Genomic DNA, 19609 nt, shown 5'->3' on the forward strand with positions numbered 1-19609 from the left:
GCCAAACCAGCAATGGGTCTCAGTTTATCTTGAACACAACTAGGTGAGGGAGGTCTCCCAGATCCACTGACGCTACAATTCAATTCAATAACACAAGAGCGCAGGTGCATTCGCATATATGACTAGAATCATGATACTATTCTGATATAGTACAACCTGTATTCTAATCTCAGTTGTGTTGTATTTGCGTGGATTGGTGTTGCATGACCTTTAGATGCTCCGATCTGCCTCATGTCCTCTGTGCTGTTGGTCCTCTCCATCATGGGACGTAGACTGTGTTTGGCATGTGCTGACGAGACCCAATCACTCCCGATCAGTGGTAGATAGAAAAGGTGTGGATATGGATGGAATGGGGACATGGGACGCCTGTGTGCCTTCGCTTCGCTGCAAGACCGAAGCTGTATGATGGCCCCTCGAGAGGATGTCAAGGGTGAAGGACCCCTCAGGTGACTCTCTTTCTTTACTCATTCCTCACGTTACCTCTACTTCACTCTCTTTTTGCTCTATTGCACCCTACCTCTCCACACGCTCATACAACCTGTAGGCCTAGTGTGCAGCGCAAGGACCACCTCATATATTCAATGTGAGTGGGAGAACGAGTGTGAATTTGTGTAACATGGAATGTGTGTAATTTAACCTCTCCACGGTACCATATTGATTGTGGTTTTCATTGTGCCTTAGGGGGATGTCACAAAAGCTTATATGGAAATGTGTTTCAGGGTAACATTTTCTATGATTCATCGTGCACAAAAACATTATGTAGCCTAATAACTAAACCAAACTAGACATAATGTAATGAATGAAACAGCAGACACAACAGGAATTGATTGCTGAGAGCTTTATTTGCTGCTTGTTGAGTAGCTGTGTAATGCACACAGAGGTTCTGAATATGTGGTTCAAAGGCACATCACAAGAGCCAAAAGGGTACTACTTGACTAGGTTGCAGGGTCATTCATGGTCTCATGTCTTGGTCAAAGGTCAGAGACCAGACATGAGCCATCAGTGCAAAGCTCCAGGGGCGTGAGGGGTTAAGGGGTGAGAGAAGGTTACATGGTCATTCACGCCTATTCCTCGTCGGAGTCATCGGCAGCGCCAGAGATTATGTAGGTTTGCTCCGTTGTGTCGCTTTCCAGTGTCTCATCCTCTGATTTAACTGTTCTAAGGGAAGTAAAAAAAAATGAACTGGTTGAATAAGTTTCTTTACAAAGACACAATGTGAAGAAAATGTTTTCTACTGTGTTAAACTGTGTTAAACATTCTGACCTAACAATGTTCTGTCCTAACAATGGTCAATGATAAGCCTACATTACTCTCATTATTGTTTAAGTGCAGGTTACTTTTACCTGATGAGCACCGTCCTCCTCTCCGTCATCTCCACTGCCTGCTCCTCGTGGGAGTACTCCATGGAGGCGCCGTACCCATATTCACCTGCACCATTTCCCATGCCTCCTCCATTGCCTCCAGGACCCATGGCTCCAGCACCCATGCCTTTAGCACCATTGCCTATAGCACCAATTCCTCCACCATCCATGCCTCCACCCATTCCTCCAGCACCTGTGCTTCCAGCTCCTAGGCCTCTAGCACCCACGCCTCCAGCACCCACGCCTTTGGCTCCAATTCCTCCAGCTCCCATTCCTCCACCACCCATGATTCCAGCTCCAACCCTGCCTCCAGGGCCATGGCCTCCTGCACCCATGCCTCCTGCACCCATCCCTCCACCTAAGCCTCCAGCTCCACCCATTCCTCCACCACTGCCTCCAGGTCCAATGCCTCTAGCCATGCCCACACTCATCCCAGTGCTCATGGAGCCTGAGCTGCTACTCATTATGGACATGGTCCCAACCATGGTTGTGAGTCGCAAGTCCTCACCCTCAATCAGCTTCCTATGAAAACAGAGAAAAGCCGTATCAATGGATCAGAATCAAGAATATGACATTACCACAAATTCACTCTTCTAAAGGTTATTTACATGCTCTATATGATCCTATCTAAATCCATTGCACTAAACCTGGCACCACCTGAGTGGTACCTCACCTGTAAGTTGTGATCTCAATCTCCAGAGCCATCTTCATGTTCAGAAGGTCCTGGTATTCACGCAGGTGCAGAGCGATTTTCGACTTGGTGGATTTCAGCTCCTCCTTCAGGGCCTCAATTCTTGCCTGTGATGTCAAAAGAGCCAGCTTGAGTTTGCACCTTAGTAGGCTACAGATGAAAGGTTCAACACCAACCATACATATGCAGCCTACTTGGATTTGAACTGTGTACAATCAATTCAGATATATTTAATGGTTGAGTTCTGTAGTAAACCGGACTGATCGAACATGCTCACCTGAAGATCCTCCAGCTCTCTCTTGTACTTTTCCTGTGCTTCACGAACTTGTGCCTCCAGAGCCTCATTCTTGGTCTTCAGAGCTTCTAGGCCACGCTCTTTGTTTAGGATCTTCAAAAGGTTAGGAAAAATACAATAAAAAATGCATTTTTCATTCACATTTTGATTGAGGAAAAATGTCCATTGCCATAGGCTACAACTCTTATTTAGATTTAGCCTCAGTAATAATAGTTAATTGGTCACATTTTACAACCATGTAGGAATATCTTCATCAAACAGCCTAACTTACATCCTTCTTGGCGCCAGAAACTTCTTCCCTGACACTTCGAACCATATCCACATGTTTTGTCGTCTTGTTGTTCAGGTCTTCAAATTTACTTTTATACCAGGAATCCATTTCCTAGAACATTTAGGGGCCATGAAACACATATTCTGGGGTCACACCTTGAAATGAATGACTGCTGTATGTATACCGTCCAGTTAATTATAAATAGGCCTACCTGTAGATTTTTTGCCGCAATTTCGTCATACTGAGCTTGGATTTGTTTGAGAGCGCCTGAGAGGTCGGGGAGGTCATAAGCGCTCTGGGCTGAGGAATGGGCAGCATATATCATTTTCAGTAGCTCTTCAATTTCCTGAGAAAGAAAAAAGGTTCAATTAAGTCCAGTGTAATACTATTTTGGGGTTTATATGGTCCCACCACCAGTGTTGTGTGGAGTTAAAACAACACTAATTGGAGTAAATATCCAACTCTCATAGTTGCTTAAATTGAATTCCACATATTGAAAAACACATACTGAAACAATATAAAAAAATCTACCTGCAACAGAGCATGCTGGGAAATATGACAGCGGCCCCTCCCACATATGTGGATAACTCCATAGATTTAACTGCCTGTCTCTGGTTACTCTTAATGGAGTTAAAAGTACTCCATCCCAATGAACTCCAGTTATCAACACAGGAAGAATATCACTCTCTTGAGGGTTAAGATAACTCCTAAGAGTGAATTTAACCCACATTTTTTTAAACACTGATTACAACTATCCTTGATTTACTGTTTAGCATTTCGTCCATTAGCTAGAGTTTGTACAGGTCGTTCCAAATCAATCAGTGCACGCTATACGGGACCTACCGCTTTGTGCACCCTCTGAAGGAATTCAATCTCCACCTTCAACTGCTCGAGCTGTTTCTCCAGGGCGATGCGCTGAGAGGTGGCTCTGTCCACATCCTGAATACCACATAGCGGCACACAATGGCGTCAAAGGCACTTTAATGTTTATTAGGCCATTTTGGCTAAGATTATACAGTGATTAAACAACCTCTCACCGGACGGAATGCTTCTATCTCCATCTCGACCCGCCTTCTCAGCTCAACTGCCTCCTCGTATTTGACTTTGGTTATCTCCAGTTGACCTGCCATGGCCTCTTTACCGGCTAAAGCTTGGTCCTGTAAACCAAAACACAGGTGAACCTTTATTGGGGTATAAAGGTAACAAGCCGATAATAAATGATAGGCTGTGTCAGCCATGTCACCATATTGGACACATTCTAATTGTCGCTCTCTTCCATTCTTTCTCCCTCTCCTCCTGTGTGTGTGTGTGTGATTTCTGTTTTCTGCAAGGTAAACAAGAAAAACAGGGATAGTGATGACGTGTGGATTAAGCCATTCCATCTCACCCGCTGCCTTCTCATCTGATCTGCAATCCTCTTCAGATCTCTCAGCTGATCCTCATAGAGTTTGCGCAGGCCCGACGGCTTCACGAACCGGTTCTGGATGCCGTCAATCTCCATCTCCAACAGCTTGTTCTGCTGCTCCAGGGACCGAACCTTTTTTAAGAGAATGACAATGGCAGGGTATGAATTATCATCAAGTTCGCCAGGGCCCCCCACTTGAATATGCTCGCTGCCCAAATAAGTGGGAATAATGAGCGCCTCTGTCTCCACAGCCAGAAGGCGCGTTTCTCCACTGCAGGCCTGTATGGCACACTCAAGCAAGCGTAGTCTAATCAGACAAATTCCATCAAATAAACATTGTTCCCCTACGTTAAGGGCGGCAGAATATCGCACAGATGTTAAAGAATATTGGCAGTGGCACTGATGCAATGTATCCGGCCAGAATCTACACACAATAGCACATGCATGTGTGAAGAACAGATATGTGTAGGCTATAGCTTACTAGAAAGTGGTCTCTCTCTCTAATTAGAAAAGGCACTAAACAACAAGTGCATCCCCATATGTTGCGTGAAGTAGTCTGTGCGCGCACACCTATTCAATAAGCTGTTTGTGTGCACTAGCCTTGGCGCCTTGTGTGTGAGCAAGCCTGGTGAGTGCTTACCTTCTCAATGTAAACAGCATCTCCTGCCGCTCACCACTGCGCGTGCTGAGGAATTCTTTGTTCTCGGCAGCAGATGCGTCCAGGTCCACCGGGGCCCCGTTGCCATAGCCCACACATGCCATGGTTCCCACATTCCCGCTAAAATGACAAACAGTTCAACACTCACCGCTTGACCTGGAGATAACTGACGTCACTTTGTTATTCTGTGAACATCAAGGCATAACGTAAACATTCAACGTTTTAAAGGTTATTGTCACTTGCACGTCATATCACAGCCACATGGTTGATCGATGGCCTGTCAAATAATATTTTATTCATTTCCAGGTGCCACATTTGTTCCTACTCTGATGTCAGATGCAAAAAAAATGTTTTGGCTGCGCTGAAGAAGTCTATATCCGTCCGCTAATACAGGACTAGTAAAGGCCAGTACTTCTGTGATAAAAAAAAGAAAATACTAAATGTATTTGTATTTGAGTGTTTAATAGCATTTATAACTTGAGTCTGATAATTATCTAACAATCTGATAGCCTAATACTTGCTTGATATAAAGTATGGTTTGCAGTTTCTTGAAATACTTTGCAAATGCAACCTACTTCTACGTGAAAATTGAAATGGTCCATTCATTCATTTTACTAGTCACGCTTATCCAGAGAAACTTACTGTAGTGAGTGCATACCTAGTGCATACCTATTCATACTTTTTTTGCACTGGTCCCCCGTGGAAATCAAAACCACAACCCTAGCATTGCAAGAACATGCTGTACCATCTGAGCCACATCATCACAAACCACTTGATGTCTCAGTGTACTCAATTACTGTATTGTGCATTGTTTTCCTTCATGGTGATGGAAAGTCTACATGTACAAACCTAGATGACCAGCCAATGCAGTAATGTACATTGACATTAACTGGTTTGTAAGGATGCTAATTTAATACTTCTCAAAAAGTGGTTGTTTTCCATGTTATTTGATCAAGAAAAATATGTAATTTGATGTGGATGTTTTGTGTCTTTGCCCATAACTTTTCACCTTTTGATGTAAATGTTTGAGGACAGGGTTTTGTTCTTTATTGATTCAATTGGAATGACAATCACAGAGAAAGGGAGAGGGCAGCAACTCTTACAATTCCAACTGTTGAATCCTTCAAAATACTGTTCTTAATTATATGACACTATTTTAAATAATTTTTTATACAAAGCATCATTTATATATATTTTTTTAAAATTCTGACTTTTCACCATAAATCCCGCAGCTATGGCCCACTGCTGTTACAAATTAAAATAATACATTTTAATAAAATAACTTTTTTTCTCATGGATATGAGCTATTTGCTATTTTGCGGTTTTTGAAATGTATTGAATTTAGTCTCTTACAATGTTTAGGCCTACCTACTTGTTTATTTATTGATACCTACAATTTATTGATACCTACAACCTACAATTCACAATAATATAAAGAGTTGTAAATGGTTTAGATGCTAGGCCTGTAGGCTAAGCTTTATGTAGAAAATTGACATAGGCCTTACTTTTTTGACAACTAATAGTTTCTCTATTAGTTTTAATCAATTGATGCCTTTGAATTGCATCAAATATACCTTTAGAAATAGGCTAAAGCTGCACAATAAGAAACAATTAAAACTGTGGTTTGTGTAAAAGAGGGGGAGGTGGTGGATTATACATTGTCTATGGTTCCACTATCTATAGCCTCAGAAGAGCAGTAAGGGCAGGGGAGGTACATACACTGTTGACAGCAACATATCATCTATATTGTACTGTAATAATTGCATGTATTTTGATGGTAATGTAACACGAGTAGTTTTCTGTAAATTCACAAATAGAATACTTGTGGTGTATCAGCAGTGTGTAATCTCACATTATCTATTTAAGATGTTACCTATGTTTTATCAACTGTATCTATATAACCTCCATTACCCACTACTATGCCAAACCGAACCATACTGTGCCGTACTGGGCTTGAACATTTGAGTATAGCCGCAGATGGAACAATGAACCGGATATTTCACTGGTTGTATAAATGTGTAGCATCCAGTTAGCGTTTCCACTCACTACCAAATATGGTGATGAAAGGGAAAGGGGAATACCTAGTCAGTTGTCCGCATTTAACCTAACCCCATTGAATCAGAGAGGTGCGGGGGGGCGCTGCCTTAATCGACATCTACGGCGCCCAGAGAACAGTGGGTTAACTGCCTTGCTCAGGGGCAGAACGACAGATTTTTACCTTGTCAGCTCGAGGATTCGATCCAGCAACCTTTCTGTTACTGGCCCAACACTCTAACCACTAGGCTACCTGGGAGAAGATGGAGAGATGGATTTGGGCAGACATTCCGCACATTTTCTCCTCGATGAAACATTTGATCTTAATACAGTTTTCTGTTTCCAAAACTAGAATCTGTAACAAACAGAGTGGACCACGTTTGGTAGACTTTATCTTTTGCCAAAGTTTCTAAAAAATGGCATTGTTTAGAAGGAGTGCAAGGGCCAATTTAGTTATTACACATAGGGACTTCAGAGAGTAGGCGTTCCCCAACTGAAATAAATGCTCAAATGCACCAGTAGGATCTCGCTAGCTCATGCTTGTTCTGTCCACTATAATAAATTTGCTCCCGTTGGAAACGGCAGGCGGTGGTCTATCTTGGGTTAGTTATAAAGATCTTTAGTATAGCCCTTGCAACTATGGTGGAGGCAGAACCAGGCCAGCTCAGTACAGCTCAGCTTGGCTTAGTTGTGTGAAAAGGCTGTTAGTGTACTAGGTGTACAGGGTGGAGTGAGCGTCTTACCCAGCCATGCGGGCGTTACGTGAGGTGGAGACGGTCCTTCTGCCCATGGTCTGGGCCTGCATTCTGCTGGCTCCGGCACTGGGCGAGTAGTTGGCTGACTGGTGGCGGTTAACTCTCAGGGTTGGGGATGGGCTGGACACCCTAACCTGGTAGGAGGAGGAGCTGCTGATGTCCTCAAAGTGGCGTCGGTAGGACGAAATCCTCTCAGGGCTGTGACTCATGTTGGCGGCTGCTCGGGTTTGCCTATGTATGGGTTTTCTGGAGGTGGTCAGTCTTCACCTATGGGACCTCTGCTGCTTTTGTTGTACACTAGCTCCATCGCCAAGGCTTTTTATACTCCACACGGCCTGGCTTAGCCCAACCCAAAAGCATGGCCTGGCCCAACCCAACTCATGAGCCAAGAACTCTGGAATCTCTAACCTCAGCACTACACTGGGCCAGACCTGCCACGACATTCAGACATCTGCCAGCAACCTGAGAGGATCTGAATAGGGGCTATGGAACAGAAAGGTAGATAGAACAGAGGCAGCACTAGCAGGGCCCATTAGGCAGTAGGCACGCGCAGCAGCAGTCACGGATGTAATCTGCTCTGATGTGGCAGGGGGCTTTAATTGCACGCAGAGCACAGGGGGTGACCCGATGAGGTCAGGCTGGCTTCAGAGGGACAAGGGGCTGCCTGAGATTTTACATAAATTAGTACTTATTACTCTGGTCTGTTTTTTACATTAAATAAAGGATATGCAGAATTATTTTTTGAATTAACTGCTTGAGAGAGAACCAGGGAAAATGAAGAAGCAGGGGGGTTTATCTGAAGTTCACGCTTGATGTGGCAGAAGGATGTGAATGGAATAAACGGTAGTCTGGTCTGGCCAGGGAGTAGCTCCTACTACAACACCTACAGTGCCTTGCGAAAGTATTCGGCCCCCTTGAACTTTGCGACCTTTTGCCACATTTCAGGCTTCAAACATAAAGATATAAAACTGTATTTTTTTGTGAAGAATCAACAACAAGTGGGACACAATCATGAAGTGGAACGACATTTATTGGATATTTCAAACTTTTTTAACAAATCAAAAACTGAAAAATTGGGCGTGCAAAATTATTCAGCCCCTTTACTTTCAGTGCAGCAAACTCTCTTCAGAAGTTCAGTGAGGATCTCTGAATGATCCAATGTTGACCTAAATGACTAATGATGATAAATACAATCCACCTGTGTGTAATCAAGTCTCCGTATAAATGCACCTGCACTGTGATAGTCTCAGAGGTCCGTCAAAAGCGCAGAGAGCATCATGAAGAACAAGGAACACACCAGGCAAGTCCGAGATACTGTTGTGAAGAAGTTTAAAGCCGGATTTGGATACAAAAAGATTTCCCAAGCTTTAAACATCCCAAGGAGCACTGTGCAAGCGATAATATTGAAATGGAAGGAGTATCAGACCACTGCAAATCTAAATTTGGGCGTGCAAAATTATTCAGCCCTCTTAAGTTAATACTTTGTAGCGCCACCTTTTGGGGTATGTCTCTATCAGTTTTGCACATCGAGAGACTGAATTTTTTTTTTTCTAAAAATTCAGTCTTAGGTCAGTTAGGATCACCACTTTATGTTAAGAATGTGAAATGTCAGAATAATAGTAGAGAGAATTATTTATTTCAGCTTTTATTTCTTTCATCACATTCCCAGTGGGTCAGACGTATACCTACATATTTGGTAGCATTGCCTTTAAATTGTTTAACTTGGGTCAAACATTTTGTGTAGCCTTCCACAAGCTTCCCACAATAAGTTGGGTGAAATTTGGCCCATTCCTCCTGACAGAGCTGGTGTAGCTGAGTCAGGTTTGTAGGCCTCCTTCTGCCCACAAATTGTCTATAAGATTGAGGTCAGGGCTTTGAGATGGCCACTCCAATACCTTGACTTTGTTGTCCTTAAGCCATTTTGCCACAACTTTGGAAGTAGGCTTGGGGTCATTGTCCATTTGGATGACCCATTTGCGACCAAGCTTTAACTTCCTGACTGATGTCTTGAGATGTTGCTTCAATATATCCACATACTTCTCTGTCCTCATGATGCCATCTATTTTGTGAAGTGCACCAGTCCCTCCTTCAGCAAAGCACCCCCACAACATGTTGCCACCCTCGTGCTTCACGGTAGGGATGGTGTTCCTCGGCTTACAAGCCTCCCCCTTTTTCCTCCAAACATAACGATGGTCATTTTGGCCAAACAGTTCTATTTTTTTTCATCAGACCAGAGGACATTTCTCCAAAAAGTACGGTCTTTGTCCCCATGTGCAGTTGCAAACCGTAGTCTGGCTTTTTTATGGTGGTTTTGGAGCAGTGGCTTCTTCCTTGCTGAGCAGCCTTTCAGGTTATGTCGATATAGGACTCGTTTCACTGTGGATATAGATACATTTGTACCTGTTTCCTCCAGCATCTTCACAAGGTCATTTTCTGTTGTTCTGTGATTGATATGCACTTTTTGCACCAAAGTACATTCATCTCTAGGAGACAGAACGCATCTCCTTCCTGAGCAGTATGACAGCTGCGTGGTCCCATGGTGTTTATACTTGCGTACTATTGTTTGTACAGATGAACGTGGTACCTTCAGGCGTTTGTAAATTGCTCCCAAGGATGAACCAGACTTGTGGAGGTCTACAATCTTTTTTCTGAGGTCTTGGCTGATTTCTTTGGATTTTTCATGATGTCAAGCCAAGAGGCACTGATGTCAATTAGCCCATCAGAAGCTTCTAAAGCCATGACATCATTTTCTGTAATTTTCCAAGCTGTTTAAAGGCACAGTCAACTTCGTGTATGTAAACTTCTGACGCACTGGAATTGTGATACAATTAATTATAAGTGAAATAATATGTCTGTAAACAATTGTTGGAAAAATTACTTGTGTCATGCACAAAGTAGATGTCCTAACCAACTTGCCAAAACTGTAGTTTGTTAACAAGAAATTTGTGGAGTGGTTGAAAAACGAGTTTTCATGGCTCCATCCTAAGTGTATGTAAACTTCCGACTTCAACTGTACATACAGCATCAATATATGTGTTCCCTATTACAACCTATGCACCACTGAAGTCAGGCTTCTCGAATGAGCTACACTTGGCCAGCACTGTATATAGAAGATAGCAAACCTTCTGCTGGCCTGCGTACTATACTCAGGATTTCATGGTTCCCACTCATTATTTTCTTGAGTCACTGCCAAAGTAATAAAACTGTCAAAGATGGTGACACTTTATTTTACAGTGATATTTCTACAATAATTATTGTACATACAGTGTAGGTAATGAATACTCAATGTTATACTGTACGTATAGCAGTAAAACGATTCACAATAAAGACCATCTCACAGCTGTTTACAAAAACAGTGGCGTAGTGTAGGCTTTGTTGTTGTTTGAACTGCAGATTACCCCTTTAAGTACAGCAAAACAATGGCTATTGATTGACACGAATAATCACATATTAAAGTGTTACCTCAAATACAGTACATTGGACTCCTGTCCTATAGGCCTTATGCCTGATCTGACAAACTGCAACATTGTAACATTGTAACACTTTTACGAGAGATTCACAGAGTTTTTGTTGGTAAGATTCTTTCCATTTAACTCAGAGCTTGCAGGCGTGTGGGATGTGGAGGAGTCTGCTCTGCATATCTCAGTGATGAGAACAGAAGCTAAGTATGCCCACAAGCGCAGTTCAACAACTAATCTAACTATGACATCACTCATCCATAACATATTCGCTCCATTGCACAAGGGTGCACTGTGCCCGGAGCCATATATAGAGAGATATACAGTACCTTCAGAAAGTATTCACACCCCTTTACTTTTTCCACTTTTTTTTGTGTTACAGTCTGAATTTTAAATGGACTACATTTAGATTTTGTGTCACTGGCATACATACACACAATACCCCATAGTGTCAAAGTGGAATTATGTGAAGAAAATTTTCCAAATTCATTTAAAATGAAAAGCTGAAATGTCTTGAGTCAATAGGTATTCAACTCCTTATTTATGGCAAGCCTAAATAAGTTCAGGAGTACACATTTGATTAACAATAACATAATAAGTATCATGGGAGCACTCTGTGGGGAAAAAATAGTGTTTAGTATAATTGTTTAATGACTACCTCATCTCTGTACTCCACACATATAATTATCTGCAAGGTCCCTCAGTGGAGCAGTGAATTTCAAACACAGATTCAATCACAAAGACCAGGGAGGTTTTTCAAAGCAGACATTGAATATCTCTGAGCATGGTGAAGTTCTTAATTACACTTTGGATGGTATCAATACACCCGGTCACTACAAAGACACAGGCGTCCTTCCTAAGGAAACCACTCAGGGATGAGGCTAATGGTGAGGCCAATGGTGACTTTAAAACAGTTTAATGGCTGTGATAGGAGAAAACTAAGGATGGATCAACAACATTGTAGTTATTCCACAATACTAACCTAAATTACAGAGTGAAAAGAAGGAAGCCTGTACAGAGTACAAGTATTACAAAACATAAAACATGCATCCTGTTTGCAATAAGGCACTAAAGGGAAACTCCAAAAAAATGGGCAAATATTTTTTGTTGTTGTCTTGAATACAAAGTGTTATGTTTGGGGCAATTCCAACACAACACATCACTGAGTACCACTCTTCATATTTTCAAGCATGGTGGTGGCTGCATCATGTTATGGGTATGCATGTCATCGACAAGGACTGGGGAATTATTTTTTAGGATAAAGAGAAACGGGAGAGAGCTAAGCACAGGCAAAATCCTAGAGGAAAACCGTGTCCCGTCTGCTTTCCAACAGACACTAGGAGACAAATTCACCTTTCAGCAAGACAATGAACTAAAACACAAGGCCAAAAACACTGGAGATGCTGACCAAGATAACATTGAATGTTCCCGAGTGGTCTGGTTACAGTTTTGACTTAAATCTGCTTGAAGATCTATGGCAAGACTTGAAAATGGCTGTCTAGCAATGATCAACAACCAACTTGACAGCGCTTGAAGAATTTTAAAAAGAATAATGTGCAAATATTGTACAATCCAGGTGTGCAAAGCTCTTAGAGACTAACCAAGAAAGACTCACGGCTGTAATCGCTGCCAAAGGTGATTCTAACATGCATTGACTCAAGGGTTTGAATACTTATGTAAATAGGATATTTCTGTATTTCATTCTCAATAAATTTGCTAAAATTCTAAAAACATGTTTTCACTTTGTCATTATGGCATATTGTGTCTAGATGTGGGAGAAAAAAAATAATTTAATCAATTTTTAATTAAGGCTGTAATACTAGACAACGGTTACTAATACTTTCTGAAGGCACTGTAAATTACTATGGCTCTGCATTGTCCTAGAGAAGACGTCAATTTGTCCAAAGATATTTCTTACTTTCTGTTTTTGGCTACGTACCCTTTCATGAACAGGGTTTGGGTCAATTCCATTTATATTCAGGAAGTAAACAGAAATTCCTATTCCAATTTGCCTCAATGGATCTCTATGCGAAAAACATGTAATTGGAATGACAAGTTACCTCCTGAAATGGTATTGGCCCCAACCCTGGTGATAAATTAGTTCAAGATGGCAATTCAATTAAACAGAGAATGCTGAGCCAGGAAAATTAAGAAGACACAGACATTGTTGCTTCTGAAGCAATTCTAAATGATCTGCCTCTCATTATTGGACCTGAATTGTGTTTATGGTGGGTTTTTAGTTGGATGAAGTGGAGAACCACTAGGTGAATAGATGCCCACGGCTATGTATTTGTGTACAAGGACTGATGAATTTGGCAACAAACTTGACACATCTGTCATTGATGACAAAGGAACTAGTGAATGCCTTCTGGAGGTTGTGTGGCAAATTCATATAGAGAGGTATTTGTTATTTGAAGTGGTTATTACATACAGTATAGCACCAGCTTTCTACATGGTAGGGATTAAGTTTCCAATACCTTTTTTCATAGCAGACAAATATCCTAATTTAATTCAGTTATATAGCATTTTATATGGTCATGTCTGTTATTTAATGAGAACATGTATTTCCCTAGTAAATAATGTTCTTTGCACCTTCTATAGATTTTGCCTAGTTTCCATTGCTCGATCCTCAGAAAACCTTTTTGACAATAAAAAGACACCGGTAAATCAATGTGTTTATTTCATTTCATTCAAAGCTAAATAAAATAGTTTATTTGATCAGTATATGCAGCACCAACCTACCTACCTACCTATATTATATCCAATAAATTAGCCTTCAACGCATGTTGTATTCACCAATGCTCATATTTACATCACAGGAGAGACCTGGGCGACGTTGAGTAGGCAAACATTATGGAATGTTACAGATAGAAATGTCACGAATGGATGTAATTCAATATTTTCCATGTCAATCAAGTTCATTGTATAAAGCCCTTTTTACAACAGCAGTTGTGTCACGTTCTGACCTTAGTTATTTTATTATGTCTTTGTTTTAGTATGGTCAGGGCGTGAGTTGGGTGGGTTGTCTATGTTCATTTTTTTCTATGTTGTGTTTTGCGTTTGGCCTGGTATGGTTCTCAATCAGAGGCAGGTGTCGTTAGTTGTCTCTGATTGAGAATCATACTTAGGTAGCCCTTTTTTACCTGTGTTTCGTGCGTGATTATTTTCTGTTCTGTGTTTTATGTATGCACCGTACAGGACTGTTTCGGTTTCATTTAGTTCTCTTTGTTGTTTTATTATTTAGTGTTCTGAGTTATAAATAAATATAATGAACACTTACCACGCTGCGCATTGGTCCTCCGATCCTTCTTACTACTCCTCCTCAGAAGAGGAGGACGAGAATCGTTACAAGTTGTCACACAGTGCTTTACCAGTTACTTGCCTAAATCCCAAAAAGCAAGCAAAGCAGAAGCGAATCACAGTGGCCAGGACTCCCTAGACAGAAAAAACCTAGAGAAAAATCCAGCTCAGGGGGTTGGCCCATCCTCTTCTGGCTGTACCGGGTAGAGATTTATAGTAAAGGCATTTAAGACCTGATTGTTTTTCAGTTCATAGTGTTTGTCAGACAGATGGATAAACAGACAGAGAATCATGTCTATCCTACACAATATATTTCTATCTGCACGTGTCACAATGTTGTGCACTGCTGAACGCAGCCCAGATACAATCTGAAGCCAAAACATATCGCCAGATTACCATATCAGCTACCTACAGTACCCTGCACAAAGTACAACATTAACAGTGACATACTCCACCAATTAAAACACTAATTTGGAGTTGATGATTAACTTTATACAACAGGTGGGTCTAATCCTGGATTGAGATCAGTTAAAACTGCATTCCAGCCGGTGTCTATTCCACAAGTTACCAGCGGCTAAATCTATGACGTTGAAAAGCCTATTTACTCTGTTCCATCTGACTGTGCAATCCACTGTATCATCAGCCCAGCCACACAATGTATACACTAGATCTACACTGTAAAAAGCATCTAGACATCATCTCCCATTTCTTTTAGACTAACAATTGGTTTTTAACAGTGGATATTTGTATTAACCTTGCTGTCTCTCCAACATTTGCAACATTATTTCAATATTGAAATTCAATCTCCAGCTATCCCATAGTAATGAACGTGTCGGGAGTAAGGACGAGACAAAGGCTGGCCGCTTTTCTCAGCCAGTCGAAATCACAAATCAGCATCATTTTTGATGGATATATACAAAGAAATGTCAATAGAAAAAAACTAAATGGAGCTGGTTTGCCGTCATTGCAGCTTCAGTTTGAAGTGAATGTTAGTTGGCTAACGTTTCACAGCCATCTCTTCTGAATAGTGGCCTGGCGAGAGAGCAAATACATTACATGACCAAATAGTATGTGAACACCTGCTCGTCGAACATCTCATTCCAAAATCATGGGTATCAATATGGAGTTGGTCCCCCCTTTGCTGCTATAACAGCATCCACTCTTCTTGAAAGGCTTTCCACTAGATGTTGGAACATTGCTGAGGGGACTTGCTTCCATTCAGCCACAAGACTATTCGTGAGGTCGGGCATTGATGTTGGGCGATTAGGCCTGGCTGGCAGTCGGTGTTCCAATTCATCCTAAAGGTGTTCGATGGGTTGAGGTCAGGGCTCTGTGCAGGCCAGTCAAGTTCTTCCACACCGATCTCGACAAACCATTTCTGAATGGACCTCGCTTTGTGCACGGGGGCATTGTCCTGCTGAAACAGGAAAGGCCCTTCCCCAAACTGTTGCCACAAAAATGGAAGCACCGAATTGTCTAGACTGTCATTGTATGCTGTAGTGTTAAGATTTCCCTTCACTGGAACTAAGGGGCTTAGCTCAAACTATGAAAAACAGCCTGAGACCATTATTCCTCCTTCAAACTTTCCAGTTGGCACAATGCATTTGAGCAGGTAGCGTTGTCCTGGCATTTGCCCAACCCAGATTCGTCTGTCAGACTGCCAGATGGTGAAGCGTGATTCATCACTCCAGAGAACGTGTTTACACCACTCCAGACGACGCATGGCATTGCGATCTTAGGCTTGTGTGCAGCTGCTCGCCCATGGAAACCCATTTCGCGAAATGCTTGTGCATCTAGTTCCGACCATGCAGTAATATCTAACAAGTAATCTAACCTAACAATTTTACAACAACTACCTTATACTCACAAGTGTAAAGGAATGAATAAGAATATGTACATAAAAATATATGAATGATCGATGGCTGAACGACATAGGCAAGATGCAGTAGATGGTATAAAGTACAGTATATACATATGAGATGAGTAATGTAGGGTATGTAAACATTATATAAAGTGGCATTGTTTAAAGTTGCTAGTGATACATTTATTACATTAAAAAAAATCATTATTAAAGTGGCTAAGATGAGTCAGTATGTTGGCAGCAGCCACTCAATGTTGGTGATGGCTGTTTAACAGTCTGATAGCCTTGAGATAGAAGCTGTTTTTCAGTCTCTCGGTCCCAGCTTTGTTGCACTTGTACTGACCTCACCTTCTGGATGATAGCGGGGTGAACAGGCAGTGGCTCGGGTGGTTGTTGTCCTTGATGATATTTTTGGCCTTCCTGTGACATCGGGTGGCCTAGGTGTCCTGCAGGGCAGATAGTTTGCACAACGAACAGTTCTTGTGCTGATGTTGTTTCCAGAGGCAGTTTGGAACTCAGTAGTGAGTGTTGCAACTGGGGACAAGCGGTTTTTACGCGCTACGTTTTTCAGCACACGTCAGTCCCGTTCTGTGAGCTTGTGTGGCCTACCACTTCGGTGGGGGAACCGTTGTTGCTCCTAGACGTTTCCACTTCACAACAGTTGACTGGGGCAGCTCTAGCAGCTCAGAACTTTTACAAACTGACTTGTTGGAAAGGTGGCATCCTATGACGGTGCCATGTTGAAAGTCACTGAGCTCTTAAGCAGTCATGGCAACGGAACATTTAGAATGAACGTCCATAGACAAAAGGACTTAACGACTGGGTCGATACTCTGGCAACCGAACTGAAAGAACAAACGACCAGCCGACTTGGGTAGTAACCCTAGATTTGTGTCGGGACTATATCTCGTGGAATAATTAAATAGTATGAATAAATTCATCAAAATAATGTTTCATGAAAATATGTCAATCATTATTTGAACATGTTGGTAACCCATTGTATACAAATGATAATGCCCTCGAAGCCGGTGTTTGGAGGATATATTAGCATGGTTTACTAATAATACCCGTGGCAATATATCCTCCAAACACTGGCTTCTCTGGCATTATCAGTTAATTAAAATGAGTACCCAATGTATTTGACAGTGCTCTTCTTGAGGCTGGAATGACATTTGGGTTTGCTAAAATCCATGTAATCGCTGCAGCAAGCCTCGAACATGCTTTCTGAGCCATGTCAATTTTCACCCATTAACTAAATCAAAGGTTTCAAAACGGCACTAGCGTATTGTTAAGCGTGTTCACTGCTCCAGCACGGTCGTTTTCTTCTTCTTCTTCTTTTGGTTTTATGACGAACTACACACTCAAAAGATGTGTTGTCGCCACCAACTGGGCGGGGGTAAAACATTTACAAAATAAAATTCAACCCCTCATCTCAGCCTCCAGTATTTATGCTGCAGTAGTTTATGTGTCGGGGGGCTAGGGTCAGTCTGTTATATCTGGAGTATTTCTCCTGTCTTATCCGGTGTTCTGTGTGAATTTAAGTATGCTCTCTCTAATTCTCTCTCTATCTCTCTCTCTCTTTCTTTCTTTCTCTCTCTCTGAGGCCTGATGACGACTTGCTGTCCCCAGTCCACCTGGCCATGCTGCTGCTCCAGTTTCAACTGTTCTGCCTGCGGCTATGGAACCCTGACATGTTCAACGGACATGCTACCTGTCCCAGACCTGCTGTTTTCAACTCTCTTGAGACAGCAGGAGCGGTAAAGACACACTGAATGATCGGCTATGAAAAGCCAACTGACATTTACTCCTGAGGTGCTGACCTGTTGCACCCTCGACAACCACTGTGATTATTATTATTTGACCCTGCTGGTCATCTATGAACATTTGAACATCTTGGCCATGTTCTGTTATAATCTCCACCCGGTACAGCCAGAAGAGGACTGGCCACCCCTCAGAGCCTGGTTCCTCTCTAGGTTTCTTCCTAGAAGCCTTCTGGAACCTTCTGGTTCTGGTATTTCTAGGGAGTTTTTCCTAGCCACGTTGCTTCTACACCTGCATTGCTTGCTGTTTGAGGTTTTAGGTTGGGTTTCTGTACAGCACTTTGAGATATCAGCTGATAGAAATAAATTTGATTTGATTTGAACTCTAAGCGGGAACCGAAAATTTACATAAATCCACACGCACTTCAACAAAAAAAGTAACAAACATATATACATTCCCGTCCCTTCAGTCTTTCAAAAACTAAAATACCCTACTCAGGCAAAGAAAGTATGGGTAGGTACATACTTGGAGTGTGTCTGAAAGTGGGCGTTGCATAAAAAAGTGGGTGGATCAACAGCCATGGGTGTAACATCAGTCGGTGGATCAACAGTGATGGGTGTAACATCAGCACTCCATTATTGGTTAGACCACCCATAGCCAGGTGCACCGTGGCTTAATGTCAACCGGAGAGAGCGGACCACCGGGGAGTGCCATCACTTACCCCTGGTTCTAGGGCTCCTTGTGTGCTTGCTTTCTTCTTAAGTTGTTCTTCCTCCCTTCTGCAGATCCAGAACCAGTCCCAACACCAATCCAGATCTATTGGCCGGTCCCAGCACCAGACCACGAGGTGCGGAGGAGGGAACAAACACCCGACCTTCACCCAGAGCAAGTGGACCACAGGGGAGTGCCACAATTGACCTCCAGGTCTAGGGCTCCCTTGTGTCTGCTTGCTCTTCAGGTTGTCTTTCCTCCCCTCTACAGATCCCGACCCAGCCCCAGGTTCCTGTTTTCTCAGAGGCCCACAGTCCAAGCACCAACCCCTGGTTTTCCAGCCCTGTTACAACCACAATTTCTAACCTGGCCCCAACACCAACCCAGCACCAACCCTGGACACAGCACTGACCAACCAGAACTGTCACCTTCATCCAGCAATTGCCAGCTCAACCCTTCCCCTCCCCAAAGACACATTGTGGACTGACTGACCTTTTTTTATTTAATGATTCCTTCTTTACTTTTGTTTGTTTGGATGACCATTTGGTTGGATTAATTTTAATTGATTACTTATAGTTTGAATTGTTGATTATTTTGAATTTTGAATTAATGTTGGACTGAATTTTTACTTGTTGAACATTTTAAACTGTAAATCATTTTGGAATAACTCTTGCTGCTGGCGATTCTCTTATCCACCTCTAAGCAGACAACACCATTCTGTATTCTTCTGGCCCTTCTTTGGACACTGTGTTAACAAACCTCCAGACGAGCTTCAATGCCATACAACTCTCCTTCCGTGGCCTCCAACTGCTCTTAAATGCAAGTAAAACTAAATGCATGCTCTTCAACCGATCGCTGCCTGTACCTGCCTGCCCGTCTAGCATCACTACTATGGGCGGTTCTGATTTAGAATATGTGGACAACTACCAATACCTAAGTGTCTGGATAGACTGTAAACTCTCCTTCCAGACTCACATTTAGCTTCCTATTTAGCAACAAAGCATCCTTCACTCATGCTGCCAAACATACCCTCAATAAAACTGACTATC

The 19609-nt window shown here is 42.2% G+C and overlaps 1 protein-coding gene across 1 annotated transcript; it reads right to left on the bottom strand.

The window, feature by feature from the left end:
- Positions 1-982: 982 nt before the first annotated feature.
- LOC139381088 (desmin-like) lies at positions 983-7679 on the bottom strand. The gene is made up of 11 exons (XM_071124344.1): positions 7459-7679; positions 4676-4801; positions 4006-4201; positions 3656-3775; positions 3462-3557; positions 2830-2964; positions 2619-2729; positions 2330-2440; positions 2035-2159; positions 1344-1883; positions 983-1158 (listed from the first exon to the last, which is right to left on the bottom strand). The coding sequence occupies exons 1-11, from the start codon at positions 7677-7679 to the stop codon at positions 1065-1067; spliced, it is 1875 nt and encodes a 624-aa protein (XP_070980445.1). The 3' UTR covers positions 983-1064.
- Between the last annotated feature and the right edge of the window lie 11930 nt (positions 7680-19609).

This window comes from Oncorhynchus clarkii, chromosome 2, assembly GCF_045791955.1.
Source record: "Oncorhynchus clarkii lewisi isolate Uvic-CL-2024 chromosome 2, UVic_Ocla_1.0, whole genome shotgun sequence".
Taxonomy (NCBI): domain Eukaryota; kingdom Metazoa; phylum Chordata; class Actinopteri; order Salmoniformes; family Salmonidae; genus Oncorhynchus; species Oncorhynchus clarkii.